The following is a 27,878-nucleotide window of genomic DNA, read 5'->3' as shown; positions in this document are numbered from 1 at the left end:
TCCTCCTGATTCCAGGGCCAGTGCCCTATCCACTGCACCACCTAGCAGCCCCAGGAATAATACATTATATTATTAATAATTAATACTATTATAGAGGGAATATCCCACTCCCTCCCTCTATGGGAAGAACTAAACAGTCGTCACAAACGTGCAAGGTCAAGGCCAATCCCCCACTGCTCCCATAGCCCTTGTCTGCTACTCCCCATCCCCCTGACTCCTTCCAGAGCTCCCCGGGGAGAGGGCGAAGCCCGGTCGCTGTGCATGCTGGACCTTGTAGTCCCTACGCGGCGCGGCTGACCTAGGTCTCCCGGCATGCCTTTGCTGTCCGCTGGTGCAGGCGCAGCAGCGGCCGTGAATGGGGCATGCTGGGACTTGAAGTCAGGGCGCACTGCCTGCTGGGTCTTGGAGTCCTGGTTTAGCCCGCGTTGGAGAGAACCTTCGCGGTCAGGGTGGAATCTGATGACAGGCTGCTTCCTCGTTCACCGTGAGAAACAGGCTTCTGTCGTCGCTCCTTAGGAGCAAAGATTGCAGGAAATCCTGCCGGGGGATGGCTCGGGCCCTTGGAGGGAAGGACGGTTGTGGGTGGGGCGGTTGTCGTGGCAACAGCCGGAGAAGCGCGTCCGCTAGCTAGCACCGGAAGGGGAAGTGTTGCCGGGAAGGGCGTCATCATGTCTGTCGAGAGGGGAGAGGGGGCGGGGCGAGGCTGGGGGGGGGGGCGGTGAGACGCCGGAAAAGGCGTGACCCTTTGACTATGGTGGCCTGAAAGGTGCTGGCGACATGGGCTCGCTCTTGTCCTGGGCAGCCAGGCAGGGAGGGCCCGTCTGCCTACGGCGGCTCGGAAGGCGTTGGTGAGGGAGGTCAGGTGGGGCGGAGCCAGGCCCGGGGGGCGGAGCGAGGCCCGGGGGGCGGGCCCTTCTGCCTACGGCGGCTCGGAAGGCGCAGGTGAAGGAGGTCCGGAGGGGGCGGAGCCAGGCCCCGGGGCGGGGCCTTCTGCCTACGGCGGCTCGGAAGGCGCAGGTGAAGGAGGTCCGGAGGGGGCGGAGCCAGGCCCGGGGGCGGAGCGAAGCTCGGGGGGCGGGCCCGTCTGCCTACGGCGGCTCGGAAGGCGCAGGTGAAGGCGTTCCGGAGGGGGCGGGGCCAGGCCGGGGGCGGGGCCAGGCCGGGGGCGGGCCCTTCTGCCTACGGCGGCTCGGAAGGCGGCGGCGGCGGCTCGGAGCGAAGCCGCGGAAGGCGGCGGCGCCGGCGGGTGAGTGCCGCTCCCGCCCCTCCTCCCCGGGCCCGGCCTGGCCCCCGCCCGGCAGCCGCGGCGTCCCCGGGGCGGAGGGCCGGGCGCTTGTGCACGCGTGTCCGTCCCTCTGACCGAGGGGGAAACTGAGGCCCCGGGGAGGCCCCGAGCCAGCCGGAGGAGGGGAAGGGGCGGCTCGGCCCGGCTGACTGCCCGCGCCCTGACTGTGGGGCGCCCCGGGCAGAGACGTGGGCAGAGACGCGGGCACGGCTCCGGGCACAGCCCCGGGCAGGCCGCGGGCACGGCTCCGGGCACGGCTCTGGCAGGGCTCCGGGCAGGGCTCCGGGCACAGCCCCGGGCAGGCCGCGGGCAGGGCTCCGGGCAGAGACGTGGGCACAGCTCCAGGCACGGCTCCGGGCACGGCCGCGGGCAGGGCTCCGGGCACGGCTCCGGACAGGGCTCCGGGCACAGCCCCGGGCAGGCCGCGGGCACGGCTCCGGGCAGAGACGCGGGCACAGCTCCGGGCAGGGCTCCGGGCACAGCCCCGGGCAGGCCGCGGGCACGGCTCCGGGCAGAGACGCGGGCACGGCTCGGGCACAGCTCCGGGCAGGGCTCCGGGCACAGCCCTGGGCAGGCCGCGGGCAGGGCTCCGGGCACGGCTCTGGCAGGGCTCCGGGCACAGCCCCAGGCAGGCCGTGGGCACGGCTCCGGGCAGAGATGTGGTCAGGGCTCTGGGCACGGCCCTGGCAAAGCTCCGGCAGGGCTCTGGGCACGGCTCCGGGCATGGCTCCAGGCAGGGCTCCGGGCACGGCTCTGGCACAGCTCCGGCAGGGCTCTGGGCACGGCTCCGGGCAGGGCTCCGGGAATGGCTCTGGCACAGCTCCGGCAGGGCTCTGGGCACGGCTCCGGGCAGGGCTCCGGGAACGGCTCTGGCACAGCTCCGGCAGGGCTCTGGGCACGGCTCTGGCACAGCTCCAGGCATGGCTCCGGGCAGGGCTCCAGGCACGGCTCTGGCACGCCCCGGGCACGGCCCCGTCCCGGCCCACGGTGGTGGAGGAGGAGCCTGGGCTTCTGCTCTCCTCTGGGCCTTTCCCTGGCGTGTCCCTCCTCGCCACCACCCTCCCAAGTCTCCTCTGTGCGCAGGACTTATCTCAACTCGAGGGTCTTCCTAGGCCTCTGCCCTTGGGTGGTAGTCATCGCCAGCATTGCCAGCATCGCCAGCATCGCCAGCATCATGGTAGTGACAATGAGCGCAGCCGGACAGCATGAGCATTTCTAGAGGGCTCAAGGTTGTCCGAGGGATGACTTCCATCCATCGTCCCCTTGGACCCTGAGAAGTAGTTGGGGCTTTTATCTCCATTTCACAGATGAGAACACTCAGTGACCTGCCCAGAGTCACAAAGTGACTGCCTGTAGCCTCGGTTTCCCCATCAGTAAACCAAGATCATCCCTGAGGTTCTTTCAACTCAACATCTGCGTCTGCCTTAATCTTTTGTACAAATAGACCCCACCATCTTCAGCTCTTTTGTAAAATTAGTCATTCCTTTAAAACTCCTTAATCAACACTCCTTTATTAATTAAATCCTGCCTGTTATCCATTATCATTTCATGAGCTGAAAAATTGCAGATCCTTATTCTTGCAGCATAATATGCAATTAGGAATATGCTGATTATTAAGTTGATTCAGTCCTGTTTGATACATGGAATGCCAATGTATCGTGACTTCATTAGAAAAATGTAGTTATTAAGAAATAATGTTTATTTTACATTGAGAGAGAGGGTAGCTCCATTCTTTGTGGTTCTTTTCTGGGTTTCTGTCATTCATTCATTCATTCATTCACCAAATATTTTTCAAATGCCTGTGATTTGTGAGTCACTGTGTCTAGAAGCCAGGCCCTAATCTCTGAGAATCTGGTGGAACACTGCCAGTCTCTGGGCTGAGGCATATCTCAGGGAGTCACTGGACCACATCCTTAGGGCTCAGTGACACAAGAGGGCTCGGGTGTCTTCCTTAGTGTCATTTCTGGTCGTAAAATCTCTGGCCTTTCTGATGTTGAAGAACTCACATTCCTTTCTGGGGCTTTGGTGGCTGATGTGATTTGGAGTGAAGACAATGTGACAGTGTGGCATGAAAGCATCAAGTGATGCAGTCCTTACTCCCACAAGGCAGGATTTAGGGACTTCGTGGGGGAGGGTGTAGGCAAGCCTGGTCATTCAAGGCAGATATGGCTCCTACAGTGAGTCCTGAGTCATAGTCAACAGTGAACCTTTGCTCCTGAAGAATTACAGGTCAGCTTCCTGTGAGCCCCCCGGGGGCCAATGTTTCCTTGGGCCTCACATCCACATCAGTGAGTGTCCTCTTCTTTTTCTTGGGAGTTCCCTCTGTTGTTGAGCTCATGGCCAACAGGGCTCTGACTCCTGCCTGAATAAGCCTATTGAAAGCGTGTTTTTTCCATAAGACACCTCACAGTCGTCTGGGCTTAGCCACATGATACTTGGGGCCCATTTTTAAATAGCAGTCACCAAAAAATAAGTACAAAAATGCCAAAAAAACCCTACTCTGAATGGTGCAGAGGAAGGCCACTTGCTTACAGTAACATGGCTGAGGAGGCAGCTAGGTGGTGCAGTGGATAGAGCACCAGCCCTGGAGTCAGGAGGACCTGAGTTCAAATCTTGACTCAGACACTTGCCAACTGATCTTGGGCAAGTCAACCCCATTGCCTTAAGTAAATAAAATTTAAAAAAAAACCATAGCTGTGCATGGTGACATGGAGAGATCTCAGCTGGCATCACCATGCCAGGCCCCTCCCATTGTTCTGGGTTCTGTACATTTCTGCAGACTGTGAAGGCATTTTGGGTCTTGCTACCAGGCTTACAATGACATCTTAATGAGTAGACAAATCTTGGAATCTGCAGATCCTGAGGATTGGCATCGCACAGGCTTGGAGGAGGACTGGGCCACTCAGTCTGAGAGACTGGCGTAGAGATGATGACATAGACAGAGGTTGGTGCTGAAGATGCTTGGAGACCAGGGAACTTCTCCCTGCAGGGGTATTTGGAAGCAGGGTCAGAGAAAGTGGGAAGCCTTGGCTGGTTTCTGAGCAGTCACACAACAGATCCGGTGGGACGTCAAGAAGATGAATCTGGGATGGCATGGAAGTTGGGCCAAAGGAGGCTGTGGAGGCCAGAGGCCCAGCCTGGAGGCTGAGGCACCAGGAGATTGGGAGGTCAGAGGAGAATTTTAGGACTCTGTTGAAGAGGCTCTGAGGAGGTAGGCCCAGGGGACGGTGGTCCCAGAATAAGCTGTTGGTGTGTTTCAGGGATTGTGCCAGGTATCTCAATGCCAGTGTCCCAAGAGGAGAGCCAGACACCTGTCAGGAAGCCCATTCTGTCTGTGGCACATGCAGACTGTGAGGTCCTGGCCAGGGTTCCTAGGTTTCAGAGCCTGTGCCAGAGCTTTAAGACTGTAGGGTACAAAGGAGTCAGAGGTAAAATTCATATACAGGAATGTTCCCCATTTTGGCGACATCTTTACATCTGGACCAAGAAAAGTCAGAACCTGCTGTTAAAACGATGGGAGCTGCCTTTTCTTTGTCAGCCTCGTGTGGGTTAAGGATGGTGGGAGATGCCCAAGATGGCTTTCATTTGTTTGAGAGGGGCCTCGGCCCCTTAGCCTCTACAGAGATCTGAATTGAGGGTGCCAGATCACGTTCTTCTGTGTGGGGGGATTGGGGTGCTGGTTGGATCTGGTGTGGATTGTGCTTGCTTCTGGCTCCTTTTCAGCGAATGTCATATGTGTAGTTGTTTTCTTTAAAAATGGTTTGTAGACGGGCAAGGAAATAGAACAGATGTTGCAATTTGAAGTTGGAGTTGTTGACTTTGGCTCGCCAGGGACTGTTGGTTGTTTGGGCACCCTCCCCTTCTTTATCCTATCTGAGGGAAATGGGGGATACAACTGCAGGTTTGGGGATAGTGTCTTGAAGACACCGAATTTTCAAAATAGAATCAGACCGTTTATTTTCATTACTGATCATTTAGTTAATAGTCCTTTATTAAAAGGCTTTATAATTATCCTCATTACTCCTTAAGGCTACTCTTGTGGGGCTGTCATTTTCTGCATTTTATAGGAGAGACAAATTAGCAGGCTGCAGTGGGCTGGGCCTCCCTCCACTCAAGAAGGAATCTGCTGTCCCCAGCTGCCCTTGGGAGGCCGGGGTCCCGGGGACCTTCAGAACTGGCAGACCAGACTGATGAGGTGAGAAGAGCCCTGGAAGAGTGCCTCGGCTCAGAGGAGCCTGGGGTCACAGGAGAAGAAAGGGCATGGATTCTGAACTCTGTCAGGGAGCCGGATGGGCAGATACCCTTTCCCTGCTCTGAGAGGATGGCACTGAAGAATCATAGAAAAGGGAATCTCTAAAGCCAAAGGGGCTTCATCACAGGGTGGTTATTACCTCATGTCCTGACTTTGTAGATTGGGGAATGCTGCCGTCCACTTTATCTTTATTTCAGCAGAGCAGAAATTGTGACTAGATCGGCTGCAATGCTCCAGCTTTGGGGTCCCAGGACCCCTTTACATCCTTAATGATTGAGGACCCCCACAGAGAGCTTATAATTATTTATATTGACCATATTAGAAATGCAAACATCCTGGTACCATTATGAAACTAGTTTTGAAAGGGTTTTGGGTATTCCTGGGATTCTTTGACCATATTTTGAGAACCACAGGACTAAACCATACTGGGATCATAGCATGAAAGATGTTTTATTCAACCTTCTTATCAAGGGTTTTGATAGAGGCCTCCATGGTCTGCTTAGCATGTTTTTGGATGATACAATATGGGATGGAAATGCCAGCTGATGTATTAACAGGTCAGGATCCAAAAGACTTTGACTGGATGAATGGTTGTGAGTGAAGGTGATGGAACTAAATGCTAATGTATGAATATCTGCCTTAAAAAAATCAACTTTATAGGGCAGCTAGGTGGCGCAGTGGATAGACTGCCAGCCCTGGAGTCAGAAGTACTTGAGTTCAAATCCGACCTCAGACACTTAATAATTGCCTAACTGTGTGACCTTGGGCAAGTCACTTAATCCCATTGCCTTAAATAAACATTTCTTTAAAAAATGCCATCCTTATGAGTATGAAATAAGGAAGATCGGGCTGGAGGTTCATATGAGTCAGAGGTGTGAGAGAGCAGCCTCCAACACTCGTAGAAGAATGAGCCATAGGTCATGCCGGACCCTTTGTGCTCCAGGATCCTCAGACCACATTGAATAATGAATGGACTGGATGGGTCTGGAGCCCTGCTGGTCCTCCCTGGGCTGGTCAAGCCCTCCCTGAAACCAAAGCAAAGCCGAGGTCCAGAGAGACAAGTTTGTTCCTTCCTATTCTGTGTGATCAGACTGTACCTGGATAATGTGGCTGATGTGGAGATTGTGGGAACTGGCAGGAGGAGAAGACCAAGTAAGGACAATGGAGGGGGTCTCAGGCCTTTGAAGATTTGTTGGAGATTCAGCTTTTGCTCAGGCCTTTTTTGATCCATGGGGTTCTTTTCAGGTGACTGTTTAAGCTCCTTGTCCATTCTGTGAGGCCAAGTTTACCTAAGAGGAGATAATGAGATAATAGAACCTATCAATACACTTGAGGAAGTCAATTCTCCTGAAATGTCTCCGGTCAGGACAATTCCTATGCCCTGTGATGAATGTGATTCTCATTTCTGGACTGCATGAGGAAGCCACTGTCAATCAATGTATTCCATACCAGTAAAGCTTAATTTCTTTAATTTTTAAATTAAAAATTATTATTTTCTTCCTCACCCCAGTGGAGCAGCTTAGAAGGTCCCTCCCAGTTAGGAGCTTCTGTGGTTATAAAGCCAACCATTGATTTTGCTACCATACATTTAAGTCTTCCCAATCTTGTGGGAACTTAAGAATAGTATCTGACTTTTCTTCAAAACTTGACTGAAATGCTCTATAGTCAACTTAGTCTAGTAAAGAGAGAGTAAATTATCTTTGACAAGTTCAGGTGTTTTTTTTTTTTTTGCATGACAGTGGGGTTAAGTGACTTGCCCAGGGTCACACAGCTAGGTAATGATTAAGTGCCTGAGGCAGGATTTGAACTCAGGTCCTCTGGACTCCAGGGCTGGTACTCTATCCATTGTGCCACCTAGCTGCCCCTAAATTCATGTTTTTTAAAGTAATTTTTAATTATTTCACAGTAGCAAAGCCTGGTAATAATAATTCACATTTATCTTGCTGTAAGATATATAACACTTTCCTTTTCAAGTGGAGAGTAATAAATGATAGCTAACATTTCTGTAGTAATTTAAGGTTGGCAGAGCTGGAATCTAGATATGTTTGTTTTCTGGGAAGCTGAGCTGAGCCCTCTTCATGACCCCATATTTTCCCACACAAGGCAGGACCCCTCCATTGTCTTTCCTTCACCCAGTTCAGCCACATCAATGAGAACATGGTGGAGGTGGAAAATTCCCCTCAAATACCACAAAAGAAAGTGGATTCCATTTATATAGATGAGAAACAAGTGGTTCCTGATTTGGGGGCATTTTCAGATCAGATGCATGTGAATTCTCAGACCACAAATTTGTTAAAGCAAGCAGAAAAATTGATACCTACTTAGAATAAAGACTAAAATGAGAAGATGTAGCGTGTAGGATGAGAAGGGTTGGGTTGGGGTATAAGAGAAGAGTCAGAACAAAGGAGGGGATGGTAGCTCCCCGTTAACAAAGTGGAGCCTTTGTAAGAAGAATTTAATACCCACAATAACCCTCTGAGGGAGCTGCTAACCTCATTTTACAGTTGAGGAAACTGAGGCAGATGGTTTAAGACCTACCATCCCAGCCAGTGTCTGAGACTCGATTGGATTGTGGGTCTTCCTAAAGCAAGGCCCAGTGCTCTATTCACTGGATCACTTAAGTGTGGGTGACCCTGACCTGGGTCCAAATAATGGTGGAGGCAAAAGTAAGGCTGAAGATGTTTGGCCTCACAAAGGCCTTCAGAAGAGATCTGTTGTCTTCAAATATTTGAAGAGGTGTTAAATAGATTAAAAGTAGAGTTGTCCTCAGACCCAGGACTAATGGGTAGAAGTTATGGGGCAAAAAACTTATCTAATTTGCTAGGTGGTGAATTCACGGCTGGAGGTATACTAGGCTGATGACAAGGTCCCCTCCAGGCCTTTACTTCACAGAGCATGCCCCGCCTGTACCCTGGGGGATTGGAGATCCCTGCCAGCTCTCGAGGGATGGCCTCTGACGTGTGGGAGAGCCACACTGCAGGAGGGTGCCAAGAGTGGGGACTTGACCGGAGCGTGGGCTTCTTCATCTTGCTCACACCAGGGAAACGTGGAGAAGTTTCATGGAGCCTTCATCTGAGTTTATTTCCATGGTGCCTTGAGGGTTATGAGGGCTCTGCTCCGGGCAGCCCTGAGAGTTGGATGAGCCGGAGTGAGTTTGTGCCATTTGGGGGTGAGCCAGTGGCTTCTCTCCACTGTCCCCCAGGTGGCCCAAGGATCAGGTGGCTTCAGTCTGGAAGGAGGGCAGGACGGTAGGATCTCACCTGCAGGTTTGTCCAGGGCCATGAGACATGCACAGGCTTTCTCCATCAGCACTCTCAAGCTTGCCGAGGTCATTTTAGGAGAACTAACAGGAAGCATAGCATTATGCAGAAGTTAGCTAGCATTGACAGAATACCTCAGGAAGCACCCAAGCCAAGGGTTTAAGGAGACTCTACAAGGGCTGGGCCATTGGCCTCATGGGGTAGCCAGCAGCCTTGGGGGAGTTTGGGTCATTTCTCAGAATGCAGCCCTGCTGCCTAATGCCCCCTGTCTGGGCCAGACTCACTTGGGACTTGGCTGAGCTGCCCCTCTCCCCCCTCCAGGCCTCAGAATCAGAATGAACTGGCACTTGGGGAGCCCTTGAAGGTTTGTGGGACCACCCTAGACCCCTTCCCTCAAGGCCTGGTCATTGAGGCTCTCTTTAGGCCTCCTCGTGATCTCCTCTTGTGTGAGTCTCTTCTGTAAATACCAGTGTTCCCATGGAGCATGCCCCAAGGGAGCCTGGAGGGAGCCGGTTGCACTCGAGTCAGAGAGGTTAGAAGCAGGGATGTGGAGAGCTGGTTCAGCTTCTTGTAGTGTTAAAATATTCTGATCCTGGGATCTCAGAATCCCAGATCTTGGCTTTGGAAGAGACCTTGTGAGCCTCTGTCTCAGGTGGCGCTGCGCCACATCCTGGCCATTCAGGGCCTCCCAGGCCGCCAGCGTGGCCCTGCCCCCAGCGCCGGCACCATGCTGCACAGCTTGACAAGGAGTCTGCTGACCTTGTGACCCATCACTTTCTGATCTCCCTTGTCTTGAGCCATGCAAAGTTCTTGAGGAAGCATTGGACTTTAAATGTGGTTGACCCAGAGTCCTCAAAGAAGGTCAGGGCGTGTGTCCCCCATCCCCCCTTCCCCCTCTCTGGATCCAGTGATCTAGGGATGGCTCATTTCATGGTGATGGCTCAGCTGCATGGGGCATGGGGCACACTGGGCAGGGCATCAGCACGGTTGGCTCTCTGAGCTAGGACCCGACCCTAGACCTCATACCGGGTTGGTAAAGGCCAGAAGCAGTGGTTGACAGAGCTGGAGGTCCTTCTGTATCCCTCAGCACCCTGGAACCCAGTCCGCCAAGCAAAGCTTGGAGATCATAAATCCTTGAGTCCAGGCTCGTGCTCCTCTGGCCCCAGTGGATTGATGCCTGTCCTCTGAAAGAAGATGGACAGGACCTGGAGATGGCTACATCTCAGTCTCTGTCTGAAATAGTGCAGGACTGAAACGCCTTTTGTTCTCTTTGATTTCTGGGTTCCTCCCTGCTGGGGTTCCCGGTTGTGGAAAGTGTCGAGGCTTTATTCTCCCTGGCGTGGAGATTAGGCTCCTGGCTTGGGTGGACCACTGCCCCTAGTGCCTCCTCTTGTGGGGTTCCTAGCCAGGGTATCCTGGGGCTTTTCTCCAGTTGTCAAAGTGCATTGGGGCAGGAGAAGGACTCTGGGCAGGAGAGTTGGCATGGGAGCCACCAGGAGTGCTAGGCTGTCATTGGGATTCCTCAGGAAGTCTGACAGCAGCCCGGGGACTAGGAGTCCTCATGGGGGGGACTGGCAGGCTGCCTATGGTGGGGCCATTGGCCCAGGTCCAGAATGGAGGATCTCAGACCACTGGGCTAGCTGGTAATAGGATGGCCCTTGAGGACCTGGGGGAGAGTGATTGAGAAGAGGAATCATTGCGATACGCGGATCAGTGAAGTTGGTGGAATGACGCCGTGCTGAAAGCTAGAGAACCTTATTGGTGATGGTGGATGGCTCGAAAAACTTTTATCACTGATGACTAATCCTTTCATCCAGTACTGAGAAGCTTGTGGCAGGCAGCCTGAAGTCTGCCCTCTGCTAGGCTTGGGTCTTTCCCGGGATGGGGTCTTTAACTCTCTGCCTTAACTGCCATGTGATATTGTAGAAAAGCTCCTCTTGCCATCACCCAGCCTGCACAAGGTGCCTTCTCATCAAGCCACCCTGCACCTTGGGCTCCTGGGTCTTTTTTCTCTTTCTTTTTAAAATTTAAATATATTTATTTATTTTGAATTTTACAATTTCCCCCTAATCTCATTTCCCTCCCCCCACCCCCCACAGAAGGCAGTCTATTAGTCTTTTTTTTCAGTCTATTAGTCTTTATATTGTTTCCATGATATACATTTATCTAAGTTGAACGTGATGAGAGAGAAATCATATCCTTAAGGAAAAAAAACCAAGTATAAGAGATAGCAAAATTACAGAATAAGATAAGTTTTTTTTTTTCCCTTCTAATTTTAAGGTAATAGCCTTTGGTCTTTGTTCAAACTCCACAATTCTTTCTCTGGATACAGATAGCCCCAGATTGTTCCTGATTGTTGCACTGATGGAATGAGTGAGTCCATCAAGGTTGATCATCGCCCCATGTTGCTATTAGGGTGTACAATGTTCTTCTGGTTCTGCTCATCGTGCTCAGCATCAGTTCATGAAAATCCTTCTAGGCTTCCTCTGAACTCTCATCACTCCTGGTTTCTAATAAATCAGTATTGTTCCATGAACATACATAGACTTCAGTCTGTTCAGCCATTCCTCTCAATTTCCAATTCTTTGCCACCACAAACAAGGCTGCTATGAATACTTTTTATAAATGATGTTTTTATCCTTTTTCATGGTCTCTTGGTCTTTTCTAAATAGCGTTTTCAGGTTCTTTTTTTGTTATCTCTGTTTTTCAGGTGGAGAAGTCAAGGTTCTGAGAGAGAAATGATTGGCCCATAGTCATGCAGCCATCCAGTGCTGGGGCAGGGTGTGGATCCGGATCTCTCTGGACTCTTCTGTTGGGTGCCTTCCGGTCACATCTTTAGAACTGACTGTATGCACAGACCTCTGCTCTTTGGTTAGTGACTGTGGGATCTTGTTCATTGTGGGGGAAAGATTCCATGCAAAGAATGGGCTGCCAAAAAATCTTGGGGTTCTTAGGCCTTTGTTCTGTCATTTGGGGCCATTTTTTACTTTTGCCTCATTCAGAACTCCTGGGCCCCAAGCCTGAGGCCTCCTGTTCAGCTAACCAAGCATTTAAATACAGGCATGGCCAGACTTTCATTCTCTGGACCCTTAACCCTCCTGCCTGCTAGAACTGCCAGAGATGGTATCTGTCGGGTTCTAACCAACATTTCCCTTTTCTTGAGAGTCTGTCTTGTCCTCTTTCTTCCCCCCCACCCCAGACTCCCAGTCATCAGCCCCTCCTACCAAGGCCAGCTGCAGTTTGCCAATTGCTTATTTGCTGTAGAGGAGAAAAGAAAGGAATGGCAGTGGGGGCTCTTGCCCCTGTAAATTCCCCTCCAGCCCCCCCATGCTTTGATGTACAGTTTTTTTCAGGGTGGGTCTGCGAGAGAGTCAGAAAGGGATCTGGCCTGAAAACTTTTAGATAATCTGTTTTAGTTGATAAAAAAAACAGGCCAGGGGGTAGCTAGGTGATACAGTGGATAATAGAGCACTGGCCCAGGAATCAGGAGGACCTGAGTCCAAATTTGGCCTCAGTTACTTAATAATTACCTAGCTGTGTGACTTTGGGCAAGTCACTTAACCCCATTGCTTTAAATAAATAAAATTTAAAAAAAGAACAGATCAGAAGATTGTAAAAGGATACTCCCTGAATCAGAATGGAAAAAGAAGGCAACTGACACTTCTGAAACAGTCAGCCATGGGGTTGAAGGCTTTAAGGTCAGGAGAAAATTGACAATGGTTACTAAAAATGCAAGAATGCAGAAAGAGTGCTGCCAGATGGAAGACTTTGTGGCAGAATTCAGAGTCTGTTTCATGGGAGCTAAAAGCACATTCGAAGTTCTGAATCAATATTTCTATTTCATCTGGCCACAGAATCCCATCTGGGAGGTCCCAGAAGTCTTCATTGGTAGAATTAGGGCTCCCGGACTTGAGCCCAAGGGAGCTGTGAGGAGGAGAGCCTAGAAAATCCTAACTGGAAAAATGTTCCTATAATCAGAAGGAAAAAAAAAAAACTGATTTCCCCTGCTCATTAAGGACAGCACCTTGAATATTCTTTACATCGATCAGTTCAAAATTTATTAACTCTCTTAATGATTTTGTAAAAAATACACCTTGGACTCAAGCAATTATTTCTGTATCAAATTTTCCAACTGAAAATCTCTGACTTCCAGAAAGATTCCTGCCTGTAGTGGATTCTGTTACCCAGTCCACTAATGATTAGGTTTGAGGGATCAGCACTAAACTGGTTGCCTTATCTATCAGTGATGAGGTAGAAGAGAATCCAGTTTGCTCATCTCTAACTGTATTATCTGCTATTTCTAAACTGATGTGTTGAAATGCAAATGTGGCTCTGTCCAGTCAAGAAGGAGGAGAAAAATGTGATATTTCATTTGGTAAGTTTTTTAGTTGGTAAGATTTTACTGTGTGTCTTAGGGGCTAGAGATTAACCTTTTAGTTGGTAAGATTTTTGGAAGCATGCAAAAACATTTTTGAGCTTTTAATTTTTGTTAAGACAAAAGTGTCTCCGAAATTGTGAAGAATACTGGTACAGTAAATGCGTCCTAAGGAGTAATTTGGAGATCAAAACATTCTTTTGATGTTACTTTAGGTCTACATAAGGAAAAATGAAAAAGCTTTGACAATTATGAAATCAGTTTGGTCAGTTTATGAAGTCAAACCAGATGATTTAGATGCTAAGAGATAGAAGTTCAGTAGATAATGATCAGATCATCCCTTCACTTTGTGATCTATAAGGGTGACAACTGTTGGGGTAGACTAAGTGTGTGGGTTACAGCAGTGACTCCTTCCAGATTCTGCCTCATCTATTCTAACATGAAACAAAAATGGTGGATCATCAAGAATTCTGAGTACTTTCTTTTGACTAGATCTTTAATGGGAAACTTAATTGAGGAACTCGAGTTTTACACATGACAACCATTGCACTGGATATCTTTAAATGTTATGAGAATACAATGTTTTTTGTCCTCAAAAAGAGGGAAGGAACCCCCTTTGTCTCAGCAATTTTTATTTTTCCACAGTTTGCTTTTTAATTTTTATTTATTTTTATGGTTTTTTGCAAGGCAATGGGGTTAAGTGTCATGCCCAAGGTCACACAGCTGAGTAATTATCATGTGTCTGAGGCCGGATTTGAACTCAGGTTCATAGCTTGTTTAGAAACGGAATGCAATTTGGTCATGAAAAAAATTTTTTTTTTTTTTAGGTTTTTGCAAGGCAAATGGGGTTAAGTGGCTTGCCCAAGGCCACACATTTAGGTAATTATTAAGTGTCTGAGGCTAGATTTGAACTCAGGTACTCCTGACTCCAGAAAAATTTTCTTAATAAAAGTTTTAGTGTCATAATTTGTATTTAGTCATAATGTGGTATACTTAAATAATGGGAAATATTCTTTTAAAAACTACTGTAGTTTTCTGTTTTTGTTGACTTAGTGTTGAGTTCAAACCAAGTTCAAAGTCATTTACTCCTAGCCTTAAGGGTTTCAGAAGAGTTAAAGTGGGCAGTTTCACTTAGTCTTCTTAGACTGAGTTGAAGTTGGAATCTTATTGCAAGAGAACTGGTTAGTACTGAATAGCTGCTGGACTTCCTTAGTTTGGCTTTTAAGGTGGAAATATTATAGATTTACATAAAGTTTGCAGTGTAAACCATTGTGGCTCTCTTACTTTGCACAGTCAAATGTGCATAAAATATCTAAAAGAATTTGTTTGAGATTGATGATCAGTCACATAATTAATATAATGTAGGACTCGACATTTTCTTTGATGCTCATGATCTCTCAAAGCTCCAAAATAGAATTTATATAGGAGATAAAGCAATTTCAGCCTCTTCCTTGGTCTAGAACATTAAAACCATAATGAGGTAACAGTTGAATGACTGTTAACAGCAGAGAAGGTTTATCTCTAGCCCCTAAGACACACAGTAATTTCTTACCCACCACCCACGGTAGTCCAGCAGATCTGCACAGAACTCAATTCTCCCTTCTCCTTGCTCTTCTCTTTTTCCCCCTCCCGCGCCCCTCACCTCCCAAGGTAACTGCTAGGAATACAAACAAGAGACAAAAAATAATCCTGCCATCCAGGAGCTTACAAAGATTTCAGGAGATAGAAAATTCATTTAAAGACACCGAACATAGAAAAATCATTAGGGAAAATGCTAATAACAGAAGGGAATAGGACCTTCAGATCAGCTAAAAGACTCCACACATGTTTTTTTTTTAATTTTAATTTTTATTAAAGATATTATTTGAGTTTTACAGTTTTCCCCCAATCTTGCTTCCCTCCCCCCACCCCCACCCCACAGATAGCTCTCCGTCAGTCTTTACTTTGTTTCCATGTTGTCCCTCGATCCAAATTGGGTGTGATGAGAGAGAAATCATATCCTTAAAGAGAACAGAATTCTCAGAGGTAACCAGATCAGACAATAAGACATCTGGGTTTTTTTTTTCCGAATTAAAGGGAATAGTCCTTGTACTTTGTTCAAACTCCACAGCTCCTTATCTGGATACAGTCCACACATGTTTGAATATATGTTGCAATATAGCAACGTATAAAGCAGAGGACAAACTTGGAACCACATTGGGATGTTTCTGAATGGTTTAAAAGAGAAATAAGAATTGTAAAACCAGAATTTGTGATCTGCATAACAGAATTATTCAGTAGAATAGAATAACTTAAATCCACTCTAGTAAGTCTCACTAAAGAAACAAAAAAAAGAGAGAATAATAATTGGGAATGCAAATATATCAATATGAAGGGTACTCTCAAAGAAGAGAAGCAAAAAAAAGAATGTTAAAACAAGATCCCTATACTAACAAAACATTGATCTCACAGACATGAGACAGAGATGTTAAAGACTGTGGGACTCCCAGAAGAACACATCAGGTCAAAAACCTGAATGCTGCAATGGAAGAAAAAATACAAGAAGATTTCTCAGAATTTCTGAACATAGAAAACAGTGCTAATCAAAAGAATCCAGATTTGCCTCCAAAATAATCCGAAGCCCTGCATTGCAAACTTAAACAGAAAGTGGTTAAATCGAACAGTTCTACATATAGCCAGCCAATCTTGTAGTTGATCCAGAGAAAGACTCCCATATAAGGGAATGAAAGCTTGGAGAGCACAAGACTCTTCTGCACCCAAGATAATGTTCTGGAGATCGGCGATAAACCTGAACCAGACCATTAATGACAAAGATGATAATGTCCTTCATTCTTGAAGAAGGCCATGACATCAGGGGAGGTGAGGCCATGACAAGTACATGAATTGGATTTGAGTGAGGGGGAATGGCCTAAGTCACCAAGCTCATTGTCTCCTCCAGAGCCATCTGGGTTCAGTGACCAGATATGGATCAGGACAATTGTAGATGGTCCTGGATGTGAGGTATGCCAATTTATACGATTTACCAAGGCCATGCAGCTAGTAAATGAAAAGTGTCTGACATAGATATACATTAATACAAAAAAGGCATTTGAAGTCTTCCTAGAAAGAACATAAAACTTAAATAATTTGCTTTTCAAACACCCTAAACAATGGAATACAAGAGAGGTAACTAATTCACTTTAATTTAATTTAATAAATATGTATTTAATACTTAATTTGGACCAGACTCTGTGTCAAGCTCTAGGGATACAAAGGTAGAAAAAAGACAATGCCTGCCCACAAGGAGCTTACAGACAACAAGCAAAGAAATATATACAAAACAGTTTATATATAGGATAAAAAGGAAATAATTAAAAGAGGGAAAGCATTGGCATTAAGAGTTAGGCAAGGCTTCCTGGAATTTTAGTTGGGTCTTTTTTATTTTTATTTTTTTAAAGGTTTTTGCTAGGCAATGGGGTTCAGTGCCCAAGGTCACACAGCTAGGTAATTATTAAGTGTCTGAGGCTGGATTTGAACTTAGGTACTCCTGACTCCAGGGTCAGTGTTCTATCCACTACGCTACCTAGCTGCCCCATATTTTTACTTTTTTTTAAAGAAAGATTCTATTTATTTTGAATTTAACAATTTTTCCCCTAATCTTACTTCCCTGCCCCCCCACTCCCCACAGAAGGCAGTCATTAGTCTTTACATTGTTTCCATGGTATACATTGATCTAGTTGGGTCTTTTTTTTTGAAAATAATTTTTAAATTTATGTTTCCAATTATATATAAAGATAATTTTCAGCATTCTTTTTTTTTTTTAAATTGAAGATAATATCTTTGGTCTTCATTTAAACTCCACAGTTCTTTCTCTGGATATGGGTGGTATTTTCCATCACAAGTCTTCTAAAATTGTCTTTGATCATTGTACTGCTGAGGTGAGCAAGTCCATCAAGATTGTTGTTGATAAGGTGTATAATGTTCTTCTGGTTCTGCTCCTCTCACTCAGCATCAATTCATGCAAGTCTTTCCAAACTTTTTTGATATCTTGTCCCTCATGATTTCTTATAGCACAATAGTGTTCCATCACATACATATGTCACAGTTTGTTTATCCATTCTCCAATGGATGGACATCCCCTCAATTTCCAAATCTTTACTACTACAAAAAGAGCTGCTATGAATATTTATGTTCATCATCATCATTCATTTTTTTTTTAGATTTTTCAAGGCAATGGGGTTAAGAGGCTTGCCCAAGGCCTTCTTTTGCATCTTTTTTTTTTATATAATTCCCTTGATATTCACTAACTTCTGTTTTCTTCAGATGAATTTTGTTATTTTTTTCTAGTTCTATAAAATAATTTTTGAGTAGTTTGGTATGACATTGAATAAGTAGATTAATTTAGGTAAAATTGTCTTTTATATTATATTAATTTGGCCTACCCATGAGCAACTAATATTTTTCCAGTTGTTTAGATCTGGCCTTATTTGTGTGAAAAGCATTTTATAATTTTATTTATATAATACCTAGATTTGTCTCAGCAGGTAGACGTCCAAATATTTTTTGTTAATCTATAGTTATTTTGAATGGAATTACTCCTTCTACCTCTTGCTGCTAGACTTTGTGAGTAATGTTTAGGAATGCTCATGATTTATGTGGGTTTATTTTATATTAGTAACTTTCCTAAAGTTGTTAATTGTTTCAAGTAGTTTTTTAGTGGATTCTCTAGGATTTTCTAAGTATACCATCATATCATCTGCAAAGAGTGAAAGTTTTGTTTCCTCACTGCCTATTCTAATTTCTTTAATTTCTTCTCCTATTGCTAAAGCTAATATTTCTAGTACAATATTAAATAAGAATGGTGGTAACAGAAATTCTTGTTTCACCATTGATGTTATTGGGGAGGCTTCTAGTTTTATCCCATTGCATATAATGCTTTCTGATGGAGAGATGCTGCTTATCATTTTAAGGAAAAATTCATTTCTTCCTGTGTTTTTAATAGGAATGGATGCTATATTTTGTCAAAAGCTTTTCCAGCAACTACTGAAATAATCGTATGATTTCTAATAGTTTTATTTTCTATATAGTCAATTATTATTTTTTAAGATGTTTATATTTTATTTTCTAGATAGTTTTAGTATGTTAAATGGTTTACAGTTGAATTTCCTCTTTTAAAGTTTTTAATTTTTAATAATTCTTTTAATTTTATTTTTTCTAATTACATGTAAAGCTAGTTTTCCACATTCACTTTTTGTAAGGTTTTGAGTTCCACATTTTTCTCCAACCTTCTTCTTTCCCCTTGACAGTGAGTGATTTTATATAAGTTATACATGCACAACCATGTTAAACGTATTTCCATATTAGAACATATGATTAATTACGCTAATAGTTTTCCAAATATTGAATCAGTCCAGCATTCAGGTATACATCCTACCTTGTCACAATTTATTATCCTGGTGATAATTTGCTGTAATCTCTTTGCTTATATTTTAAGGTTTTTTTTTTTTTTAGTTTTTTTTGCAAGGCAAATGAGGTTAAGTGGCTTGCCCAAGGCCACACAGCTAGGTAATTATTAAGTGTCTGAGACTGGATTTGAACCCAGGTACTCCTGATTCCAAGGCCGGTGCTTTATCCACTACGCCACCTAGCCGCCCCTCTTTGCTTATATTTTATTTAAAATTTTTGCATCCATATTCATTAGTTAGTTGGGTCTTAAAGAAAACCAAGGAAGTCAGTAGCTGGAGCAGAGGAAGGAAAGCATCCCCGACATGGAGGGTGGCCAGTGAAAATGCCCAGGTCCAAGGGATGAAGGGTCTGTTTTTGGGACAACCTGAGGACTGGCATCATTGGATTGGAGAGTATATGTTGGGGAAAAAGACTTTAGAAATTTAGAAAGATGGGACCAGCTAGGGGACAGTAGACTTTGAATGTTTTTCCTGCAGCAATGGAGGCCCTCACCAAACCAGAGACCTTTAAGAGAGCTCTTTAGAGAAGTCCACAAGGAGACAACGGGGGAAAACAAAAATCAACCAGAAGAGCTAGAGTAGAAACAGGCCTGAACCATTGTGAACGAAGCCCCTTCCTACAGGGGAGTTGGTACTTTTGTGAGAGGGAACATAAAAGAAGAGAGGGGAAGAAGGGAGAGAGAAGAATTTGTGAGATAGCTTAAGGAAGCCAAAGTCTAACAGTGTAGGGAAGAAGAGAACCTACAGGAAGATGGGCAAGGAGACAAAGGAGGGATAGAAACAGAAAGAGAGAAAGCGGACACTCAGTTCAGTGATAGGAGGGAGGCTACCTCTGATGACTGCTCCCCTGGAGAGAGATCTTCTCTCAAGGGGGTGGGACCCTAACAATGGATGGGCTTTTCAGGGCTTACATGCTTCTGGAGGCTACCTCAGAGGTCCTGGGGCAGCTGACCTTTAGTAGAGTGGGTAGGCATGGACCTAGAGAGGAAACAATATGGTAAATGGGGAAAAACTGATGATAATGAAAACCATAGTCATGGTATGTAGGAAAATTCCTGTCCTAAGACTATGTCCTCTCTATTACCTGCAAGAATTGCATTTCTAAGAGGTAATCAAAACAGAAAGAGAGACCCAGAAACAAAATCTATGGGAGAGTATCATGGAAATGGTTTAGAAGAAGTGGTACCTCAAAATTGTTACCTCAGGAGCTTTAATTCTATGAGGAATTCAGAGAATAAAGAAGGGATAACTAAGTATAGTGATCACAACTCAAGGAATAAAAGTCTAGACAGAAAAGAGAATGAGGAGAATGGGGTGAAATGGAAGGGAAAGGAGTCCTTCTTTAGGAAAAGCTAGAGAATTAGATTAAGAAAAACTTAATGAGGATAATGAGTTGAAGGGGAAGAGAAGAAGGGATCTTTTACATGGCTACTTTCCTGGGAGGAGGAAAAAAAAGAGGAACCATTAGATAGTTGGACAAAAAGAAGAAAGAAATATGAACTCATAAGATAATCAAAATAGAAAACTAAGAAAAGACGAATGGGATTTGAGAGTGAAGGGAAGGGAATCATGGAAATAGGTTTGCCTTAATCAGAGTAAATTAAAATAACTGGAGAGACAATGTACTATGGTTTTAGAGGAAAAAGGAAAAATCTGATATTTGAGTCAAGTGGAGGAAAATATAAACCCAGCTATGATTATCTTTAAATGTTAATGGACTTAACAATTCAATAAAATGAAAAAAAATTAAATAAAAATATAAAACCTGGGGCAGCTAGGTGGCACAGTGGATAGAGCACTGGCCCTGGAGTCAGAAGTACCTGAGTTCAAATGCGGCCTCAGACACTTAATAATTACCTAGCTGTGTGGCCTTGGGCAAGCCACTTAACCCCATTTGCCTTGCAAAAAACTTAAAAAAAAAGAATATAAAACTCTATATTCTATTTTCTACAAGTAACTAAAAACAAAACAAAAAAAACCCCTTTGTATGTAGAATAAAAATAAAGAGTGGGAAAAATTTATTATGCATCAGGTGAATCCAAAAAAGTGAGAGTTACAATTAATGGTATCAGACAAAACACATATTTCTATCTAAAAGGGATAAACGGGAAACATCTTTTTGCTAAAATAAATGGTAGACAGCAGATGAATAGGAATACTAATATTAAATGCCTTCACATCTAAATTTATAAAGATAAAATTAAATGAACAACAGAAGACAGAAAGAGTAATGTAATAGTGGTAGAAAGTTTCGGTGTCCCTCTCTGTTTTAGATAAGTCTAAGAGAAAGTGAAACAAAAGGAAAAATATGGAATTGAACAAATTAGTGAAGAAGCTAGAGCTAAAAGACGGTATTTTCTAAATGGAAGTGTTAAAGAATATATAGCTTAGCATCATGTGAAACTTTTACAGAAAATGAAAGTGCATTAGGGATCAGCAATAGTGCAAGCAAATTTAAAAGACAGAAATAGTATAAACATTTCCATTACAGCCCATAACATAATTAAAAATAGTAATTGATTCAGGGAATATAAAAATAGTAATTGATTCAGGGAATATAAACAAAAGACAGACCCAAATGAAAACTTAACAATGAAATCCAAATTAATGAATGAGTCAAAAAATAATGTATAGGAATAATTATGTTAAGAAAATGATAAAAAAAATGACAGTGATGAGACAGCATATAGAATTTTGAAGTTGTAGTTAAAAAAGGCCCAAGAGATAAAAAAGCATATATCTATAAACAAATATTAACAAAATAGAAAAAGGAAATTAATGAAGTGGATATGCATTTTAAAAATTAGAAAACTAGGGTGGCTAGGTGGTGAAGTGGATAAAACACTGGCCTTGGAGTCAGAAGTACCTGAGTTCAAATCTGGTCTCAGACACTTAATAATTACCTGGCTGTGTGGCCTTGGGCAAGCCACTTAACCCCACTGCCTTGCAAAAACAAAAACAACAAAAAAACCTAAAAAATTAGAAAACTAACAAGTAGACCTAAAATAAACATTAAATTGAAGATGTTAGAAATGATAGAAGAAATTCATTGGAAATCAAAGAAACACAGGAATTCGGAAAACCAGAAAACTGATTCTCTGCAAAGACTAATGAAGTTGATATATTGTTAACCAGTATTTTTAAGGACAAAAATAAGATCAAGAAAATGACTGAATTAACACAACAATGAGAAATAAAAAGAATGATCAAAACCTACTACAGCAGTTATTCACAAAATTGAGAACACAAATGAGGGGAATACCTCTGTCTTCAACAGAAGACTAAGCAGAAGTCTTATGTAATCCAACCTCAGAAAAGGAAATGGAACTAGCTATAAAGGGCTACTGGAGTGGGGAAACAAAGTTTCTATAAACTTGTGAAGAACATTTTGTTCCAGTGCTGTAAAAGTTATTCTCAAAAATTAGGAAATCCACTAGAATCCTCTTATGAGACAAAGATAGCCAAATCAAGGAGGGACGAAGCAGAGAACTATAGACTAATATTATTAATGAATATTGATTCAAAATCAAGACTATAGTGATTTATCCCAGGATAGTTCAACATTATATATATTCAACATATTCAGCATTAAGAAGAAAAATGTCTGAAAGTACAGAATTGTCTCAATAGATACAGAAAAGCCTTTAACAAAATTCAGCATGTAGGTATAGAGGGACTTTTAAAAAAAATCATAGAAAGTATTCAAAACTGAAGCCATGAATCATATTGAGAAAAAAAACTAGAACCTTTTCTAGTACCACATAGATTCCATATAGAAGTAAAATTCACATAGAAGTAAAGCACAGAGTTGCCCACCCTCTCCACTATTACTTGATATAGTCCTGGAAATGCTATCAATAGCAATAAAATAACAGAAAGAAATTAAAAGTGCAAAGAGGTAAAGTGAAGAAAAAACTATCCTTGTTTGCTGACTATATGATGGTTAATTTAGAAAATCTTAGGGAATCAAAAAAAAAGACATTGAGACAATAGCTTCAATAAGTTGCAAACTACAAAATCTACAAAAATCATCAGCGTTGGGGCAGCCAGGTGGTACAGTGGATAGAGCACTGACCCTTGAGGCCCTGAGTTCAAATTTGACCTCAGATCCTTACTATCTGTGTGACCCAGGCCAAGTCACTTAACCCTGATGGCCTCCTCCTCCCCCCAAATCAACAATATTTCAAAATGATAAAATCACGAGGCAATAACAGAAAGGAAAATCCCATTCCAATTAACTAGAAAATAAATAAAATATTTGAGAATCCACTAAAACAATACTTTTATCGATTCAATTAAAAAATAACTCCTAAAAAATAAATGACTGAAAGAATTTTAAATGTTGATGGTTTGATTATATCAGTATAATAAAAACAGTAACACCACCATGGTTAATATATACTTTTAAATCATAAAGTGATACTTGAACTTACTAAAATAATAAAAAAGTTCCTTGAGAAAACAAGAGATCTAAAATATCAAAGGAAATAATGAAAAGAGGTAGGGATGAAAGTGGAACAAACAGCACTTCCAGATCTCAAACTATATTATAAAGCAAAAGTCATCAAAACCATTTGGTATTACTTAAAAAGCAGAGGAAGATCAAAGGACCAGACTAGACTAGGTAGTATCTTAAAAAAATAGAACTTAGATCAATGGACCAGACTGGACTATGGAGAGTCAGAAACACTGGAACTTTACAACCCAGTGTTTAATGAAGCACGAAACAAAAGTTATTTGGGAAAGAAACCCTATTTGAGTAAAATTGTTTTTGTTGATATTTTATTTTTGTTACAGAATTTCCTTCCGCCCTCTCTTCCCACCCCCCTCCCCTCAGTGGTGAACAGTCAGGTTAATATTGTACCTACACATTTGTATTAAACATTGAGTAAAATTATTGAGAAAACTGAGAAATTAGATCACTTATTTGGATTAAAACTTAACATTATATTCCACATTATGTTCTAAATGCATAAATAACCTTAATATTAAAACTCACAGTTGAAAAATAAAAGAAGAGGAACATACCTTACAGCTGTGTGAGAGATTTAATCTTAATTAAAGGTTAGAGGCAATTATAGAAGATAAATAGATACCTGCTTCTATGGAACTGAGAAGCTTCTGCACAAAGTGAGTGAATCTAGAATGAGAAGGGAAGTGGTCGAATGGCAAAAAACATCCTTGTTTTTTTTGTAGCAAGTTGTTCTGATAAAGTATGGTATAAAAGCTATATATAAACAATTAACATTTATTTGTGTATATAGTCACATATGTATAACCTATTTATACATATACATACATATGTATATATTATTCGGTCATTTTTCCAGTCATCTCTGACTGACCTCATTTGGGCTTTTCTTGGCAGAGATATTAGGATGGTTTGCCATTTTTTTTCTTTAGCTCATTTTAAATGAGGCAAGCAGGTTGAAGTGACTTGCCCAGGGGTCACATAGCTAGTGAGTCTGAAGCCAGATTTGAATTTAGGAAGATGAGTCAGACCGATTCCACTGTGCCATATAGGAACCCTCAGGTTGTGAACTTCCTGTCTATATTAGTGGTCATTCGTTCCCTGCCTCCTTTCTGGCCTCCCCTCCCTCCCTCCCTACCGCCCCTCTTGCCCACCTTCTTTCTGTACCGCAGCCAGAGAGGGGCCTGAGCTGATGGTGCTGTTTGGAGCCACTTGGGAGAACTGCCTCACTCCAAGTTTCAGTCTCTGGTTTTCCTCTTTCAGGCAATTTTAGGCTAGAAATAATGCCAGCTGTCATTTTTCTGGCATTTATACATTCTCCTAACCATCTTCCTTTTAGCAGAATGTCTGACAAACACCTGCCGTGTTGTTTTGATATGGAAGAAAACATTTTAAAAATGAAATTAGATGTGGCAAAGAACCAATGATATTCTCTAATATTCTTGAAAGTAACCAGAAATTATATTCAGAATCTTTCTAAATATCTCATCCATCTTTTCATCTTCCTCCAGTTAAAATTGTTTTTTCTCATGTTGTCAGCATTCACAAAAGGAAGCAAAACTATCTCAGAGTTTATCATTATCCTGTGTGATTTACTTGCTAGCATTATAGGAGTATTGTTTTCTAAGATGACTTAAATAGATGTTTGTGGGCTAGTCTGGAACTCGAAACAAAATTTGTAACATTTGTCTGGAAAGATGGTTTTCCCACACAGTTCCAAACCACATATTCACTCATGATCTTTGAGACCATAACCTGTGGTAGATTGTAGAGCTGATGGTTTGCATTTTGGGTTACATTTCCAGTGCTTACGTTCTCCATCTGAATCCTGAAGCTCCTTAGTGATAAAGCTTTTACACTATAGCCCCCTGAAGGCACTCACAGGGTAGGATAGAGCAGGTTGGCAGCCTCTGCCCCTGCCTGCCTGTGGCACCTCAGGCCGGGGCAGCCTGGAGGGGCACTTCGCACACAGGTAAGTCTCTAGGTGGAGTGCACTGCTAGAGGAGTTTTCTCAGTAGTGAAGTTCAGGTGCTGGCCCTGGCTCCTGACTTTAAAAGAACAACAGAGTCCAGTCTCACTCATTTAGCTCTGTGATCCAAGTCTTTTAATCTCTCTGCTTCAGATTTCTTATCTGTAAAATAGAAACAGCAATCATACTATCTCACAGAGTTCTTGTGAAATGAGTTAATGTATCTAAAGCATTTTGCAAACAAGAAGTTCTCTAGTAATTATTATAATTTATCAGTGTCCTCTAATATTTGTGTAGTATGAGTCATTATGTAATTATCCTGGTCATGAAAAGTCATGTAAGTGGAAAATTGAGTATTTATAGGATGATTTCTCCGAATCAGTTCTTTGCTTCCCTCCCCCCACTTCTTCCTTTTTCCTTGACCACTAAGTAAAATAGCTTTCTTTGAAAATATGCATTGGAAGAGAGCAAAGCCTGGGCTGCTACTACTAACATTCTCAACCTGACCTGAATGAACTTTATTACAAAATGGACGGCTTATTTTAAGGCTAAGAGGAAGGAACTTTATGTCAAAACAAAAAGCATAATTAGTAGCATTTTGTACTTACAATGCACATTGAAAAATAGAATGTATTGTTATAAGAATAATTTTATCAATACCTTTGAGGAGATCTTTATAACTTAAAAGGTTAATGTTCTGTGAAATATTCTTTCCATGGAAAGTAAACTATGTACTATTTCAACTAACTGCAAGTATTTTCAGATATAATTTATTTTCCCTTCAGAATATATCCCTCACTCTTGATTTTGACTCTGATTTGCCTTGGAAAACTCCAAGAGGTCTTGCTTCCAAGCTGCAGATCCTATGGTGTTATGCGGGTGGATCTGTTGCTCCACATTGTTTGTCTCTTTCAGTGATGGAGAGTTTGGGAATGGGAGGAAATGTCTCAATTAAAAAAAATGTTTCAAATTCATATGAAAATCATAATCTATTTCATAAATGTATGTATATATATATATATATATATATATATATATATATATATATAAATGGTTCAATTGTGAAAATATCCTATTTTTATGAGGATTCTACTAGCCTTCTCTAAATAAAATTGAGGGAAGCTCATGAGCCCCAGAGTGGGGGAGGTATACTTTTGCCAGGTTTGTTGTGCAGTTGAGAGCGATTGGAAGAGATTTTTGGTTTGCCTTTATGTGATAATTTTATAGTTGTGTATTTTGAATTAAATGTTTTTGTTACTTAAATATTCATAGAACATCTGATCATTTTCTGTTTCTATAAATTGAAGCTTTTGAAAGCCCCTTTCCTAGTTGTGCTTCCCATTTAAGTATCATGAGACAAGTTGGCATCATTTACTGTACTTGATTTTTTATTTTTTCGTTTTAGTTTTTGCTAGGCAGTAGGGTTAAGTGACTAGCCCAAGGCCACACAGCTAGGCAATTATTAAGTGTCTGAGTCTGGATTTGAACTCAGGTCCTCCTGACTCCAGGGCTGGTGCTCTAGCTGTCCCCCTTGTTTGTGTGTTTGGAGCACACACGTGTACATGGGTTTATGTTGAATAGAGATGTTGATGACCATTTGTGATTCCTTGTGTTTGTGTATCTGTAAAGGAAGCCAAGCACGCTTCACCAAAGAATGTGACTGAGGGATGGCTTTGTCTCCCACTGACTATGGAAGCCACGGGGACAGATGAAGTCGACAAGCTCAAAACAAAATTTATGTCAGCCTGGAACAACATGAAATACAGTAAGTGTCATTATCATTATTGTGAAATCACTGACGCCAAACAACCATCTTTACACAATTGTAATGTCACTGGACAAGTCAGCCGGTGGAAAGGAGTGAGCTCGAACCTTTCCACAGACACATCAGCCCTCCTGTCCTCAATTTCCCCATCTGTAAAATGAGGATTGTAATAGCAGCAGCCTCATGGGTTTGCTGTGAGAATCAAATGAGGTAATAATTGTTTAGAAGATGTGGTGGAAAGTGTCGAGGGCTGCAGCTTGACCCAGCTCCACTTCAGGTTAGAGATGCTTTGCATCTGCCTTCTCCTCTGTGCATTCCCCAGGGAGGGAGTATTGCAGGGGGTTCCTCTGACATGGACCCTCGGAGTGGATGGCTGTTTTCTCATTGAGTCAATTCTTAAGGAAAGAGCTGGGAGGTAAAGTGAAGAGCTGATCTTTGTCTAGCACTGTACAGATTCTACCTTAAGTCCAGGCTGTGGCAGGAGCAGCTGAAAGATGGAAAGGTCTAGATGCTTTTAGCCAAGAAAGGGGCACCTTGGGTGGGGGACAGGACCCTTTGGAAAGATCCTTTAGAAGCTCTGTGGGACGATGGAGTGGAGGGGAGGGTGAAGACTTGAAGGCAGGGAGACCAGTGAGGAGGCAAAGGGGCGACAGAGGGAGGAAAGAGCAGAGGTTGTGGAGGTGCAGGTAACAAGCCTTGGCAGATGATGAATAATGACAGCTGTGGCCACCCTGGAGGGTCCATGAAGGGTGCCTTGGGCAGCTCTTGGGAAGTTTAGAGGAGCAGTGGCTTGGGGGAGCACTCAGTCTCAGCCTGGGTTCTGTTGAGTTTGAAATGTGGACTGAAAAGCAGGGGAGAGATAGCCCTGGATGAGGGGCTCTGTGGACCATCTGCTTGGAGATGAGAGTTCAACCTGTGGAGACTAAAGAAGAGAACCAGGAGAGAGGGGGGCCTGGGGAAGGGAGGGTGAAGAGCCAGTGAGGAGATGGAGGGGAGCTGACATCAGACAGGTCAGAGGAGAACCAGGCCAAGGAGCAGAGAGTTGTCCACAGGAGAG

The 27,878-nt window shown here is 43.4% G+C and overlaps 1 protein-coding gene across 4 annotated transcripts in view; it reads left to right on the top strand.

The window, feature by feature from the left end:
• The first annotated feature begins 436 nt into the window (after positions 1-436).
• Positions 437-27,878, top strand: part of ATG4C (autophagy related 4C cysteine peptidase) — an 81,123-nt gene continuing 53,681 nt past the window's right edge. For 2 of the 4 annotated variants that reach the window (XM_074221271.1, XM_074221268.1), the window contains exons 1-3: positions 1,167-1,246; positions 11,508-11,668; positions 26,686-26,821. In XM_074221271.1, the coding sequence (XP_074077372.1) occupies positions 26,746-26,821 (76 nt within the window). In that variant the 5' untranslated portion in view covers positions 1,167-1,246; positions 11,508-11,668; positions 26,686-26,745. Of the gene's footprint in view, positions 485-789; positions 849-1,166; positions 1,247-11,507; positions 11,669-26,685; positions 26,822-27,878 lie in introns of those variants that run through there. The other 2 variants (XM_074221269.1, XM_074221270.1) reach the window with 2 other exon arrangements.

This window comes from Macrotis lagotis, chromosome 2 (assembly GCF_037893015.1).
Source record: "Macrotis lagotis isolate mMagLag1 chromosome 2, bilby.v1.9.chrom.fasta, whole genome shotgun sequence".
Taxonomy (NCBI): Eukaryota; Metazoa; Chordata; class Mammalia; order Peramelemorphia; family Peramelidae; genus Macrotis; species Macrotis lagotis.
The sequence above is the reverse complement of the archived record's forward strand: the minus strand, read 5'-3'. Positions and strand labels throughout refer to the sequence as shown.